The 12,076-nt window shown below is 41.6% G+C and overlaps 1 protein-coding gene and 1 pseudogene across 2 annotated transcripts; one reads left to right on the top strand and one right to left on the bottom strand.

Annotated features, from left to right (window-relative positions):
- The first annotated feature begins 713 nt into the window (after positions 1-713).
- LOC149214840 (zinc transporter 8-like) lies at positions 714-7,861 on the top strand. Its single transcript, XM_089389520.1, has 6 exons — positions 714-948; positions 1,132-1,319; positions 5,510-5,975; positions 6,753-7,204; positions 7,293-7,442; positions 7,547-7,861. Exons 1-6 carry the CDS (start codon positions 714-716, stop codon positions 7,859-7,861), a joined length of 1,806 nt encoding a protein of 601 aa, XP_089245646.1.
- Positions 7,862-8,030: 169 nt separating this feature from the next.
- On the bottom strand, positions 8,031-9,305 carry LOC149214841 (zinc transporter 8 pseudogene; annotated as a pseudogene). Its single transcript, XR_016250071.1, has 3 exons — positions 8,784-9,305; positions 8,546-8,695; positions 8,031-8,439 (listed from the first exon to the last, which is right to left on the bottom strand). The product of XR_016250071.1 is annotated as a zinc transporter 8 pseudogene (transcript).
- Positions 9,306-12,076: the final 2,771 nt, after the last annotated feature.

Genomic DNA, 12,076 nt, shown 5'->3' on the forward strand with positions numbered 1-12,076 from the left:
TTTGTGGTGCAATTTTATAAATGCTTTTAATATGGATTTGGTTTATGAACTATATATTTTTGTTTATTTAGTCAATTCTTTTAACTTTAAGAGTAATAAAATAATTAGATTATTTTATCATATATATATATATATTTTAATTTTAAGAGTAATAAAATAATTAGATTATTTTTATATCATTATAGAAGGAATTTTGTATAATTGAATAGCTAGTTTTATTATTAATGAAAGAATAATTCTAATAATTTTTTATTTTTTATTTTTTATTTTATTTGGTTGCAAATAATCTTAGTAAGGTGTTATTAGTTTGTTAGATCTATTTCCTATATCTAAATATTTAGTTGCTTATCACCCTACTAGACCTTTTTCCTCTCATACAATAATCATGTATGTACATAAAATCCCAATGAGGCTTCTCTATGTTAGTTTTACACTCAACATGTTGCCATTTGCAACCATATCTCCTTCTACAAGCCACAATCTCTTGGCTTTGAAACCACTTGTCGTAAAATATGAGATAGAAATAAATACGTTTTATAATACATGATAACACATAAAAGGTGGCAACAACATGATCTAATTACAAGAGTTTTTACCCTATCTGATCCCTGTGGCATCTGATCCCTGATCCGTCGAGGCATTAGGATTTTAGGTTAGGGTTGGGTTTCTGCTGCGTGGTTGCCCCTGTGGCAGCCGGCCTCAGGCCTGAACCTATGGAGACGCAGGGTCCTTCTAAGGATCCGCCTTCCGCTCATGCCATTGACGCTTTCAACCAGCTTCTTGCCGGTTTGCCCCAAAAGAAAAGAAGCGAAGCAACAAAATTCGTTAAGAAGCTCGATGAAATTCCTGAGATCTCTTTGCCTCCAGAGACCCCCATTCAAGTAGCTTTATCTTTGGTTGATCATGGTCTCATTGGCCAATTCACGGGACTTTGGCCTTCTCCGAAAAGTACTGAGCAATGGGTTAACAGGAACTGGTCTCCTCTGATCAAGCAAATTGTTACCTCTTACTTTCTTGGGCGAGGGTACTTCCTCTTCGAATTCTCCTCCAAAGAAGACAAAGATCTGATCTTCCAAAATGGGTCGTACTTCATGGGCCCTCAGGGCCTCTATCTGAACAAATGGACTCCAGACTTTGATCCGGCTGTCGATGTTCCCAAGGCCGTCCCGGTGTGGGTTCGTCTTCCAAATCTGCCAGTTCACTGCTGGAACTGGGACTCCTTGAAACACATTGGCAACTCTCTCGGGAAATTCATAGATCGGGCAAATAACAAGGATCAGTACGACTGTGCTAGGATCTGCGTAGAAGTAGATCTAGAGGTGGGTCTCCCAAAGGCAATCAAAATCAAAGTCGGCAGCTGGTCTCATGTGTAGATCTTGGATTATGAGCAACTGCCATTCAAATGTAGGAAATGCCATGTTCATGGACACTTTGCTAGAAACTATCCGTCCAATGCAGAGCCAGAGAAAGGGAATGAAGAGGGTTGGAATCAAGTCAAGTGAGCAAAAATCAACCACAAAGGGCAAAAACAGGGAGGACCCTCTGGAAAAGGCTCTCTTCAGGCTAATGTTCATCGTCCCCCACCGAAAAAGGCGCAAGAAAACAAATTTGATCCACTAAGCCAGCAGACAGAAGATACTATGGAGATCGAGACCCAAAAACCAGTTTCTCCAAGCAAAGGTACTCCCTCAGCCTCCCTCAAAGGAACAAGTGCTGAAGATCCCAAAGGTATGACTTTAGAAGATGAGGAAGAAGAGCAAGAAACAGACGAGTCAGAGGAGGAAGGAGAAATAGGAGAGTCCCAAACCTCGGTAAGAAGATCAACAAGAGGCCACAAAACTGACAGGGAAAAAGGAGAGCAGGAGACTTACAAAGACAAGCTACAAGGCAGCCAGCCAACTCTGGAAAAACTGCTTGCCTCAAAGCCTAAGATGTTGAAAAATCAGCCCCAAGGCTCCAAGGGAGCCCACCAGAAACATAAATAATGAAGGTCATCTCCTGGAATTGTAGAGGTATGGGGAGTAAAGTTAAGGAAGAAGCCATGAGAAGCTTAATAAGAACAGAAACTCCAGACATACTTCTCGTCCAGGAGACTAAGCTGGAAGACATAGTCTTCCTGCAAGCAAGCAAGAAACTTTGGTTTAAAAGTGAAGCAAGAGCAATCTCTGCCCGGGGCGCCTCGGGAGGGATTGGCACTCTATGGAACGCCAGCAAATTTGCAGTCATCTTTGAGGCTAGTAATACTCATTGGTTGCTGCTGAAAATGCAGAATCTGGATACCAAGGAAATCTTTTGTCTTTTCAATGTATACTCTCCAGTCAATGTCGGGGAAAAAAAGGATTGTTGGGATTCTATAAGGCACCAAGCAGACTTGATAAACCTGGAAAATATAATTATTGCTGGAGATCTCAACCTCACTCTTCATTCGTCTAAAAAAGGGGAGGCAGCGCAGTCCGAGATCCGGCAAGGGAATGGGCGGAGGATCTTATGCAGGACTGGGACTTGCTGGATATCAAACCTTCTTCCGGTAAGTACTCTTGGTCTAACAAAAGAGTGGGCCCAAGTCATATTGCTGCTAGATTAGATAGATTTTTCATTCAAAGCTCCTTTCTGTTACTAGGTTTAGAACCCAGAATGCACATTCTTGCTAGCAGCGTCTCGGACCATAAGCCCTTAAAGCTAGAGCTCCTAGCCCATCTAGATCTGGGTCCTATTCCCTTTAGATTTAGTCCTCTCTGGGTCAAGGAGCCAAACTTCATGCAATCAGTCAAGGATTGTTGGAGCCAGCCTGTCAAAGGATCTCCTTTCTTCATCTAGGAGGAAAAGCTGCGAAGGGTAAAAGGAGTTCTAAAATGTTGGGCCAAAACCCTGTCCAACCCTGTTATAGAAAGGAAAGCCATCAAAGCCTCTCTTGCCTCTCATCAAATTCATATGGAGAACGCTTTAGTCACTGAGGAGCTGTTAGATCAAGAGGCTCATCTGCAACAATGCTTTCATAAGGCCTGCTTAGCTGAAGAAGAATACTGGAGATTAAAATCTCGAAATCTCTGGCTCAAAGCAGGGGACAGGAACACTGCTTTTTTCCACAAACAAGCCTAGGCCAGGAAATGCTTCAACACTATTTCTGAGATTAAGAAGGATAATGACACTCACAAGGATTTTGCAGATATTAAGAAAGCAACCTTTTCTCACTTCCAAAACTTGTATAGTGATGATAAGGATCCGCTCCAATACTCAGATCTGTTAGACATTATTCCTTTAGCAATTTCCCCTCGTATGAACGAGATCCTTGAGGCCAAAGTCACTAAAGATGAAGTTAAAAAGGCCCTTTTTGATATGGATCCGGATAAGGCCCCTGGGCCAGATGGCTTCTCTGCCAGGTTTCTCCAAGTTTGTTGGCCGATTGTTGAAAAGGATCTTCTCAAAATGGTTCAAAAGTCTCAAAATACACAGAAAATAGGAGGCAGCACAAACTCCGCTTTTTTAGCCCTCATACCCAAGGAAAAAGGCGCCAACAACTTCAGCAGATTCCGTCTGATTTCCTTATGCAATACTGGGTACAAGTTAATCACCAAAGTAATTGCAAATAGACTGAAGCTCATTCTTCCCAAAATAATTATGGAGAATCAAGGAGGCTTCATCCAAGGAAGGCAGATCGTGGACAACCTCACCCTCGTTCAAGAGGCAATCCATTCAAGTCTCTTTCAAAAAGAACAAGGTATGGTGATTAAACTTGATTTAGCAAATGCCTTTGATGAAGTAAATCATAGTTTTCTTTTAAAAGTCATGAGCAAGTTTGGTTTTGGAGCAAACTTCATCAAATGGATCCGGGCATGCATCTTGGAGCCATGGATTGCTCCTCTTGTAAATGGAAGAGCCACTGATTTTTTCAAAGCTTCGAGAGGACTTAGGCAGGGGTGTCCTCTTTCCCCTCTGTTATTTGTCATCCAAGCCTCTGTTCTCAGCTTCCTATTAGACAAAAAGATGCAAGATCAAGATATTAATGGACTGTGTATTGCAAGAGGGGTCAAAAACATAAATCACGACTTATTTGCGGACGACACTCTACTTTTGGGTACTGCCTCTCTTTCCTCTGCCTCTAAATTTAAAGCAGTTCTGGATGAATTCAGTGAGGCCTCAGGCAGCGTTGTAAATAAGAACAAATGTCACATCTTCAGCTGGAACACTTTGCCCAGATTGCTCTCTGCTATTTCTAGATGTTTGGGTTTTTCAGCCTCCTCTTCTTGGACCTCTTTCAAATACTTGGGCCTTCCTGTTTTTCATAAGAGACTTACAAGCAAAGACTGGCTCGCTTAGCTTGAAAAATTTAAGACTAGGATCCAAGCCTGGGGTTACTCCTGGCTCAACACTGCTAGCAAATCTGTCCTAATAAAATATGTGCTCACCAGCCTCCCTCTATTTCAATTTGTTGGGCTTCTTGCTCCGGCAATCATATTAAAAAAAATCGAAGAGTTCATGTGGAGGTTCTTTTGGAAGGGCGGAAAACAGAACGAAAACAAGCTTCCTCTTATCAGCTGGGAAACCATCTCCAAGCCACTGTGGGAGGGTGGTTTGAATTTCAAAAACCTCTGTCAGCATAATGTGGCTATGGTAGCTAAGACTATCTGGAGGATCATTGCGCCCAAGCCGGGCTGGGCCCAACTGGCTCTCTGGAAATAGTATTTCAGAGGTCCTCATTCAAGCTGTTTAGACAATGTGATTCATTTGCCTAACTCGTCTTTCCTTAAACTATATGTTAAAGCTGCTCCCTTAATCAATGCGCACTCCTACTGGATCCCAGGAAATGGCAAAAAGATCAACATCTGGACTGATAAAATCATGAATATGGACCCAATTGAAGATAGAGCCTCCATTAGAGCGCTGCGATGCTGGATGGATAGAGAGGGGCTGAGTTCGCTGTGGGATATTTTGCTTTGGTGCGATTCTGTTTGGGCAGGTTGGAAACGTATTGAGGTGCCGGCTCATCTGCTCAACGAATGGACCACGTTGCTTGATCTCCTTCACGGCTTGGTGCCCATGCACATGAGGAAAAGAGATTCGAAAGGCTGGGGGCCGAATGACAGAGGCTACGCTGTCTCCATGGGATATGCCAAGCTGAATGAGAGGCCATACATCCCCCCCGATCCAACACCATGGCAGGGTGTCTGGCGTTTTCCCTCATGGCCCAAAGTCGACTTCTTTGCTTGGCTTCTCTGCCATGGAAAAATCCTAACGTATGACATGTTGCAGAGGAAAGGGTTCCACGGTCCCTCCATCTGCTCGTTGTGCAAAGAAAATGCAGAGACAACAATCCATTTAATCCTTGAATGCAACTTCTCTAAGCAGATCTAGTTCTCCTTTATTCACAATTTGGATCCCAACTTTTCGCTTCCTTGTTCCACTGCTGATCTTTTTTCTAATTGGGCAATCAGATATCCTGGCCCAACTCCTAAAAAATCAGGTAATCAAAACTGCATCGGTTGTTCTTCCAAAGGTTATTTGTTGGCAGATATGGCTAGAACGAAACAGAAGAATTTTCAGAAATACTAATCAGAATCACAAGGCCTTAGAAATCAAGATTAAATGTCATTTAAAGGAGTGCTTGACTGATATAAAAGATGATTCTAATCTCAGCCAACAAGACATCGCTTGGGGATCATTCCTTGACTTGCACTTTCAACCAGCAGTTAGAAATGTCCCTTCTCTTAAAGACTGGAAAATAAGGAAATCTGAAATGGACTTTCAAGACTGGCTCAAATCGCACTCAAGGCACTCTCTCTTTTTTGATGGGGCAGCAAAGGGCAATCCGGGTAAAGCTGGTGCAGGAGGTGTTGTTGTAAATCCATTTGGGGAAAAAATTCATTCCTATGCTTGGGGGCTTGGACATTCATCCAGCATTCAAGTTGAGGCTTTGGCCCTCTTCCAAGGCCTCAAGATCCTCAAAGATTTAAATATAAGTGAAGCTAATGTTATAGGTGACTCCCAGATCATTATAAACGCAATGATTTCCAACTCCCCAGCTTTGGATCTTAAACTAGCAAGGCTGATATCCAGAATCAAGGGCTTGGAAAACGCTTTTCAGAAGTTGAATTACTACCATGTGCTGAGAACTCATAATAAAGAGGCGGACATTGAAGCCAACAAAGCTGCCCTCCTCTCCGCCGGGGTCAAGATGAAAGACGAAGAAGAATCATGGGAACCCATCCCTTAAGCTGATTACTGCCATGTTTTACTGCTTGCTCTTAAATAAATTTGTTTGTATCTTCAAGTGGGGAAAAATTTCTGAAATTGAAACTATAGATTCCTTATCAAGGAAGAAGTCTTCAAGTTTTAGCTGCATTCTCATTCTTAGCAGGGAAATGCAACAGGATACAGACATCCTCAATGTAATCAGACTTTCGGCATTCAGGCCAAGATGAATATAAATACTCCATAATCGTTTCTGTCAAAAAAAAAACACATAAACAATTAACAATACACGAACACCATATTTTACCCTAGAATCCCTTACGAGAAAATTGAATAATATATCTACTATTTTCCATGGCTTAAAAGAATCCAAACTAGCCAAAGTGAGCCCTCCAATCAATTCAGGAATATTACAATAGAGAATCCTTAAGATTTTAACAACTTCATCACATATAATCGACAGGCTCTAAGACCATGGGCCACAAAAGTCATGTGCCCACATTTATGATTTCGTTTTAGCTTTATTATTACTTAGTATACGAGCAAATGATGTATACGAGCAGGCACTATTGGGGTATGCTTGCCTGTTGTGGGCAGGACTTTCCCTGCTTTAAGTCCTGATAGGAATATATTTTTTGTCATTAAGGCTTTTGCTGCTGGTGTGATTCTTGCTACTGGTTTCGTTCATGTTCTTCCTGATGCCTTCGCATTTCTTACTAGTGAATGCTTAAATCCGAATCCATGGGGCAACTTCCCCTTTGTTGGGTTTATAGCAATGATGGCCGCAGTTTGTACTCTCATGGTGGATGCTCTAGCCACTGCTTACTACGAGCGTTCCCATTTTAGAAATCAAAACAAAGGTAATCAAGTTAATGAGGGTACAGATCTTGGTAATGGCAATGGCTTAGAGCATGAGAATCATGTTCATACACACTCACATGCTACACATGGGCACGCCCATGGATCCAATGCTATAGAAGAAGATTCCACTATTCGGCATCGCGTCATTGCTCAGGTAAAAACCTAAACTTCAAGCTCAAGTATAGATTTCAATAACTATATTATTAAATTTAACACCATGAATGGAACATGGTTAATATCAGGTGTTAGAATTGGGCATTGTTGCTCACTCCGTTATTATTGGTATTTCATTGGGTGCTTCTGAAAGTCCATGCACAATTAGGCCTTTAGTGGCAGCCTTATCATTTCACCAGTTTTTTGAAGGAATGGGTCTTGGTGGATGCATCGTTCAGGTAATTTTTATCCCTTAAATCTTCAAAAATTGAATAGTATAAGGCAGGAATATTTACACTGATAAGGTTGATTGATTGAAATTTGTGTCTTTTGAGTGGGGCAGGCGGGTTTCAAGAATAAGTTGGCAGCAGTTATCCTGATGACGTTCTTCTTTGCTGTGACAACGCCCTTTGGTATTGCATTGGGAATTAGGATCTCATCGGCTTACAACGAGAACAGCCCCACGGCACTGATCGTTGAAGGAGTATTTAATGCGACGTCTTCTGGAATTCTGATATACATGGCTCTGGTGGATCTTCTTGCTGCAGATTTTATCAATTCCTCTCGGATGAAACAAAATAAAACACTCCAGCTGTGCTCATACGGCGCTCTCTTGTTAGGTATAGGGTCCATGTCTTTGATCGCCAAATGGGCTTGAAATTTTACCATATCTCTTCCCTACAGAATCTCCTATATCTCTTTGTTGGTTGTATCGACGTTTATGTACATACACATATCCTTCGATTTGTGACAATGACAATTGATTGAATTTTCTCTTGGATGTACATAGAAACTGAATCCAAGAGAAAATTCAATCAATTGTCATTGTCACAAATCGAAGGATATGTGTATGTACATAAACGTCGATACAACCAACAAAGAGATATAGGAGATTCTGTAGGGAAGAGATATGGTAAAATTTCAAGCCCATTTGGCGATCAAAGACATGGACCCTATACCTAACAAGAGAGCGACGTATGAGCACAGCTGGAGTGTTTTATTTTGTTTCATCCGAGAGGAATTGATAAAATCTGCAGCAAGAAGATCCACCAGAGCCATGTATATCAGAATTCCAGAAGACGCCGCATTAAATACTCCTTCAACGATCAGTGCCGTGGGGCTGTTCTCGTTGTAAGCCGATGAGATCCCAATTCCCAGTGCAATACCAAAGGGCGTTATCACAGCAAAGAAGAACGTCATCAGGATAACTGCTGCCGACTTATTCTTGAAACCCGCCTGCCCCACTCAAAAGACACAAATTTCAATCAATCAACCTTATATCAGTGTAAATATTCCTGCCTTATACTATTCAATTTTTGAAGATTTAAGGGATAAAAATTACCTGAACGATGCATCCACCAAGACCCATTCCTTCAAAAAACTGGTGAAATGATAAGGCTGCCACTAAAGGCCTAATTGTGCATGGACTTTCAGAAGCACCCAATGAGATACCAATAATAACGGATTGAGCAACAATGCCCAACTCTAACACCTGATATTAACCATGTTCCATTCATGGTGTTAAATTTAATAATATAGTTATTGAAATCTATACTTGAGCTTGAAGTTTAGGTTTTTACCTGAGCAATGACGCGATGCCGAATAGTGGAATCTTCTTCTATAGCATTGGATCCATGGGCGTGCCCATGTGTAGCATGTGAGTGTGTATGAACATGATTCTCATGCTCTAAGCCATTGCCATTACCAAGATCTGTACCCTCATTAACTTGATTACCTTTGTTTTGATTTCTAAAATGGGAACGCTCGTAGTAACCAGTGGCTAGAGCATCCACCATGAGAGTACAAACTGCGGCCATCATTGCTATAAACCCAGCAAAGGGGAAGTTGCCCCATGGATTCGGATTTAAGCATTCACTAGTAAGAAATGTGAAGGCATCAGGAAGAACATGAACGAAACCAGTAGCAAGAATCACACCAGCAGCAAAAGCCTTAATGACAAAAAATATATTCCTATCAGGACTTAAAGCAGGGAAAGTCCTGCCCACAACAGGCAAGCATACCCCAATAGTGCCTGCCACAAGAATAGAAGCTAGAAAGATTTATTGCACGTACTTCAAAGATGAAAGTGGTCCACCAGGATGTCATTATACTATTGTTCATGAGATCCCTCCATGGTCATAATTCATGGTTTCATAATCATGAACCTAGGAGCCTGTCATCTATTGACGAATTCCTTGTTGGCTTTCTTCGACATTTTCATGTATGCCCCTCACTAAACATTCAAGAGGAAGCCTTCATTAAGCATCATGATGACCTTCGGAATCTAGAAGCTGAGCAGGAATAAGGGTCCTCCCTGGGTCCACATGACGGAAAAGATGATGAAGATAATTTTCAGAACATGTGCGATAGGGAGGACATAGGGAGGAGCCAGCAGCCCCTTGATAACTTGATGTGCCACCATCTCTACCACCTGAGCCAGCCATTATGTGCTCTCACCCATGCTATCATTATCATATGTTTGAAGGTGGGCTTTCCAATCCCAAAGGTATGACTTTTCATTATGTAATTGGGTACTTTTGCTTATTTATTATGGACTCATTTGGACATGGATTAGTGGGGGGATTTGGCGAAAAGAATGGGCTTGGAGCAAGTTGGTAGCTATCTACACTAGTGTGTCCTCTAGGGGTCCTCCAAGTTTGAGTTAATTCCCATGATCAGATTGGGAGATACACCAAGCCTTAGCCATAAGACCATACTTATCTAGGTTCCTCCTAGGTTAAGGTAGATTTCAAGAGCCTCATTATTAGAAAAGCTCAAAAGAAGTTCATCATTCCCGAGGCCCTTCTCATCCTCCTTGTTTAGCCTTGCATGACCATTGAAAGCAAGATAAAAATTATAAACCCTAGGTCAAACTTTGACCTTCCCAAGCCTCCTTTGTGGTCTCGTATCTTTATCATTATTTATCTCAAAAGGCCACTTAGAAACCTTATTTATTTAGGAATCTTAGGTCTAGGGTATCCCTCATGAAGGAATAGCTTTAATCCCAAGTTATAAGCCTCTTTTGAGCCATTCCTAGAGAGACCCACACCTTGATTTTAAAGCAAGCAAACCCTATCATTTGAGTCTTTCTTGTGAATGGGCTCTAGAAATCACTACCTATCCTATCATTGACTCATCATTCCTAGTGTTTTCCTTATAACGAGAGTCCTCCCATCGGTGAAAGTCTATAAAGATTAGGGGACATCGAATGAGTTGACAGTGGGTCCTTGTCCCATTGTTTCCACTTGATCTAGTAGTAATCCCTTAGGAACACCTCCTAGGACCCCTACTAAATTAAGCGGTAACATTTTTGGCGTCGTTGTTGGGGACACGAGACGTGTCTCTTGTTTCCCTTACAACATCATTGATATATCATTCTTGGCAACTCCATTGTAAGAACGAAAGCCCTAGTTCTTCATTGAACTTTAAGGTCAATGCTTGTAGAGTGGAGCAAGCATTTCTCTAGGCATCTCTACATTCACCTTGGTGACTCCTACATAATTTATATGTGTATCTCAACAGGATGTATTTATTTGATGATATTCCTGCTTTGGACATCACTAGCATCCCTGGGCACCCTAATCATGTCACAAGGAGGATGGTACATTGGGTGCCCATGTTTGATGGTGATCCACTCTCTGCAATTGATTATGTAGAAAGATTTATTGCGTGTACTTCAAAGATGAAAGTGGTCCAACAGGATGTCCTTATATTGTTGTTCATGAGATCCCTCCATGGTCATAATTCATGGTTGCATAATCATGAACCTAGGAGCCTCTCATCTATTGATGAATTGGATTTCTTAGACATTTTCATGTATGCCATGCACTAAACATTCAAGAGGATGCCTTCATTAAGCATCATGATGACCTTCGGAATCTAGAAGATGAGCAGGAATGAGCGTCCTCCCTAGGTCCACATGACGAAAAAGATGATGAAGATAATTTTCAGAACACGTGTGATAAGGAGGACCCAGGGAGGAGCTCGCATCCCCTTGAAAATTCGATGTGCCACCATCTCTACCATCTGAGCCAACCATTATGTGCCCTCGCCCATTTTTCCAGATCATATGTTTGAAGGTTTGCCTTCCAATCCCTAAGGTATGGCTTTTCTTATGTAATTGGGTATTTTTGCTTATTTATTATGGACACATTTGGACATGGATTAGTGGGGGGATTCGATGGAAAGAATGGGCTTGGTCTGTCCTCTTGTCCCCTTGTCCAATTTGGTAGTTAGTCTTTGTTATTTTTTTTGCATCAGATGGTGTTCTAGTCTCAAACTTTGTGTAGAGGCTAAAACACAAGTTCTCCAAAACTCAAGAATCGATTCTGTAAATTCCACCTAGAGATAGATCAATTAAATTAATTGACCACCATTTAAATTTTTCCTAAGTCTAACTTAGGAAAAATGGCTAATTAATAGTAATTGATTGAGAAAGGTGAGCATTCTCTAGAAACTCACACAGATCAACTTGGAGATGATCTCAACCATCGATTAAGCTTTAATCATGGTTGTTGAAGTCCCAACTAGAGACTATAAGAAGAGTTCGATGGGTAGATGGAGGACATATCAGTGCAGATACTGAATAATCAAGGAAATTCGATTTTCCAGTAGCAGGTGATTCAACAGTGAGATCAAGCTAGTGATCAAGTTGCAGGTGGCAGAGGGGCAGAGTAGCGGATTTCCGAAGGAGTTTCCAGCTCCAGAGAGTCAGGAGAGGAATCGTTATTATTTCTCTAGGAGGTTGTGCAAGGGCAGCGCAAGAGCTTCAAGAGGCGGTGCAATTTAGCTGAGTTGGAGGTGAATTCAATTGCCAAATGTCGGGGAAATTTCCAGAAGGCTGGGAGGATCATTTCCAGAGAAGCAGCAGGCG

This window comes from Pinus tabuliformis, chromosome 1_1 (assembly GCF_031772625.1).
Source record: "Pinus tabuliformis cultivar Carrire ecotype Pingquan chromosome 1_1, CPIR1, whole genome shotgun sequence".
Classification (NCBI taxonomy): domain Eukaryota; kingdom Viridiplantae; phylum Streptophyta; class Pinopsida; order Pinales; family Pinaceae; genus Pinus; species Pinus tabuliformis.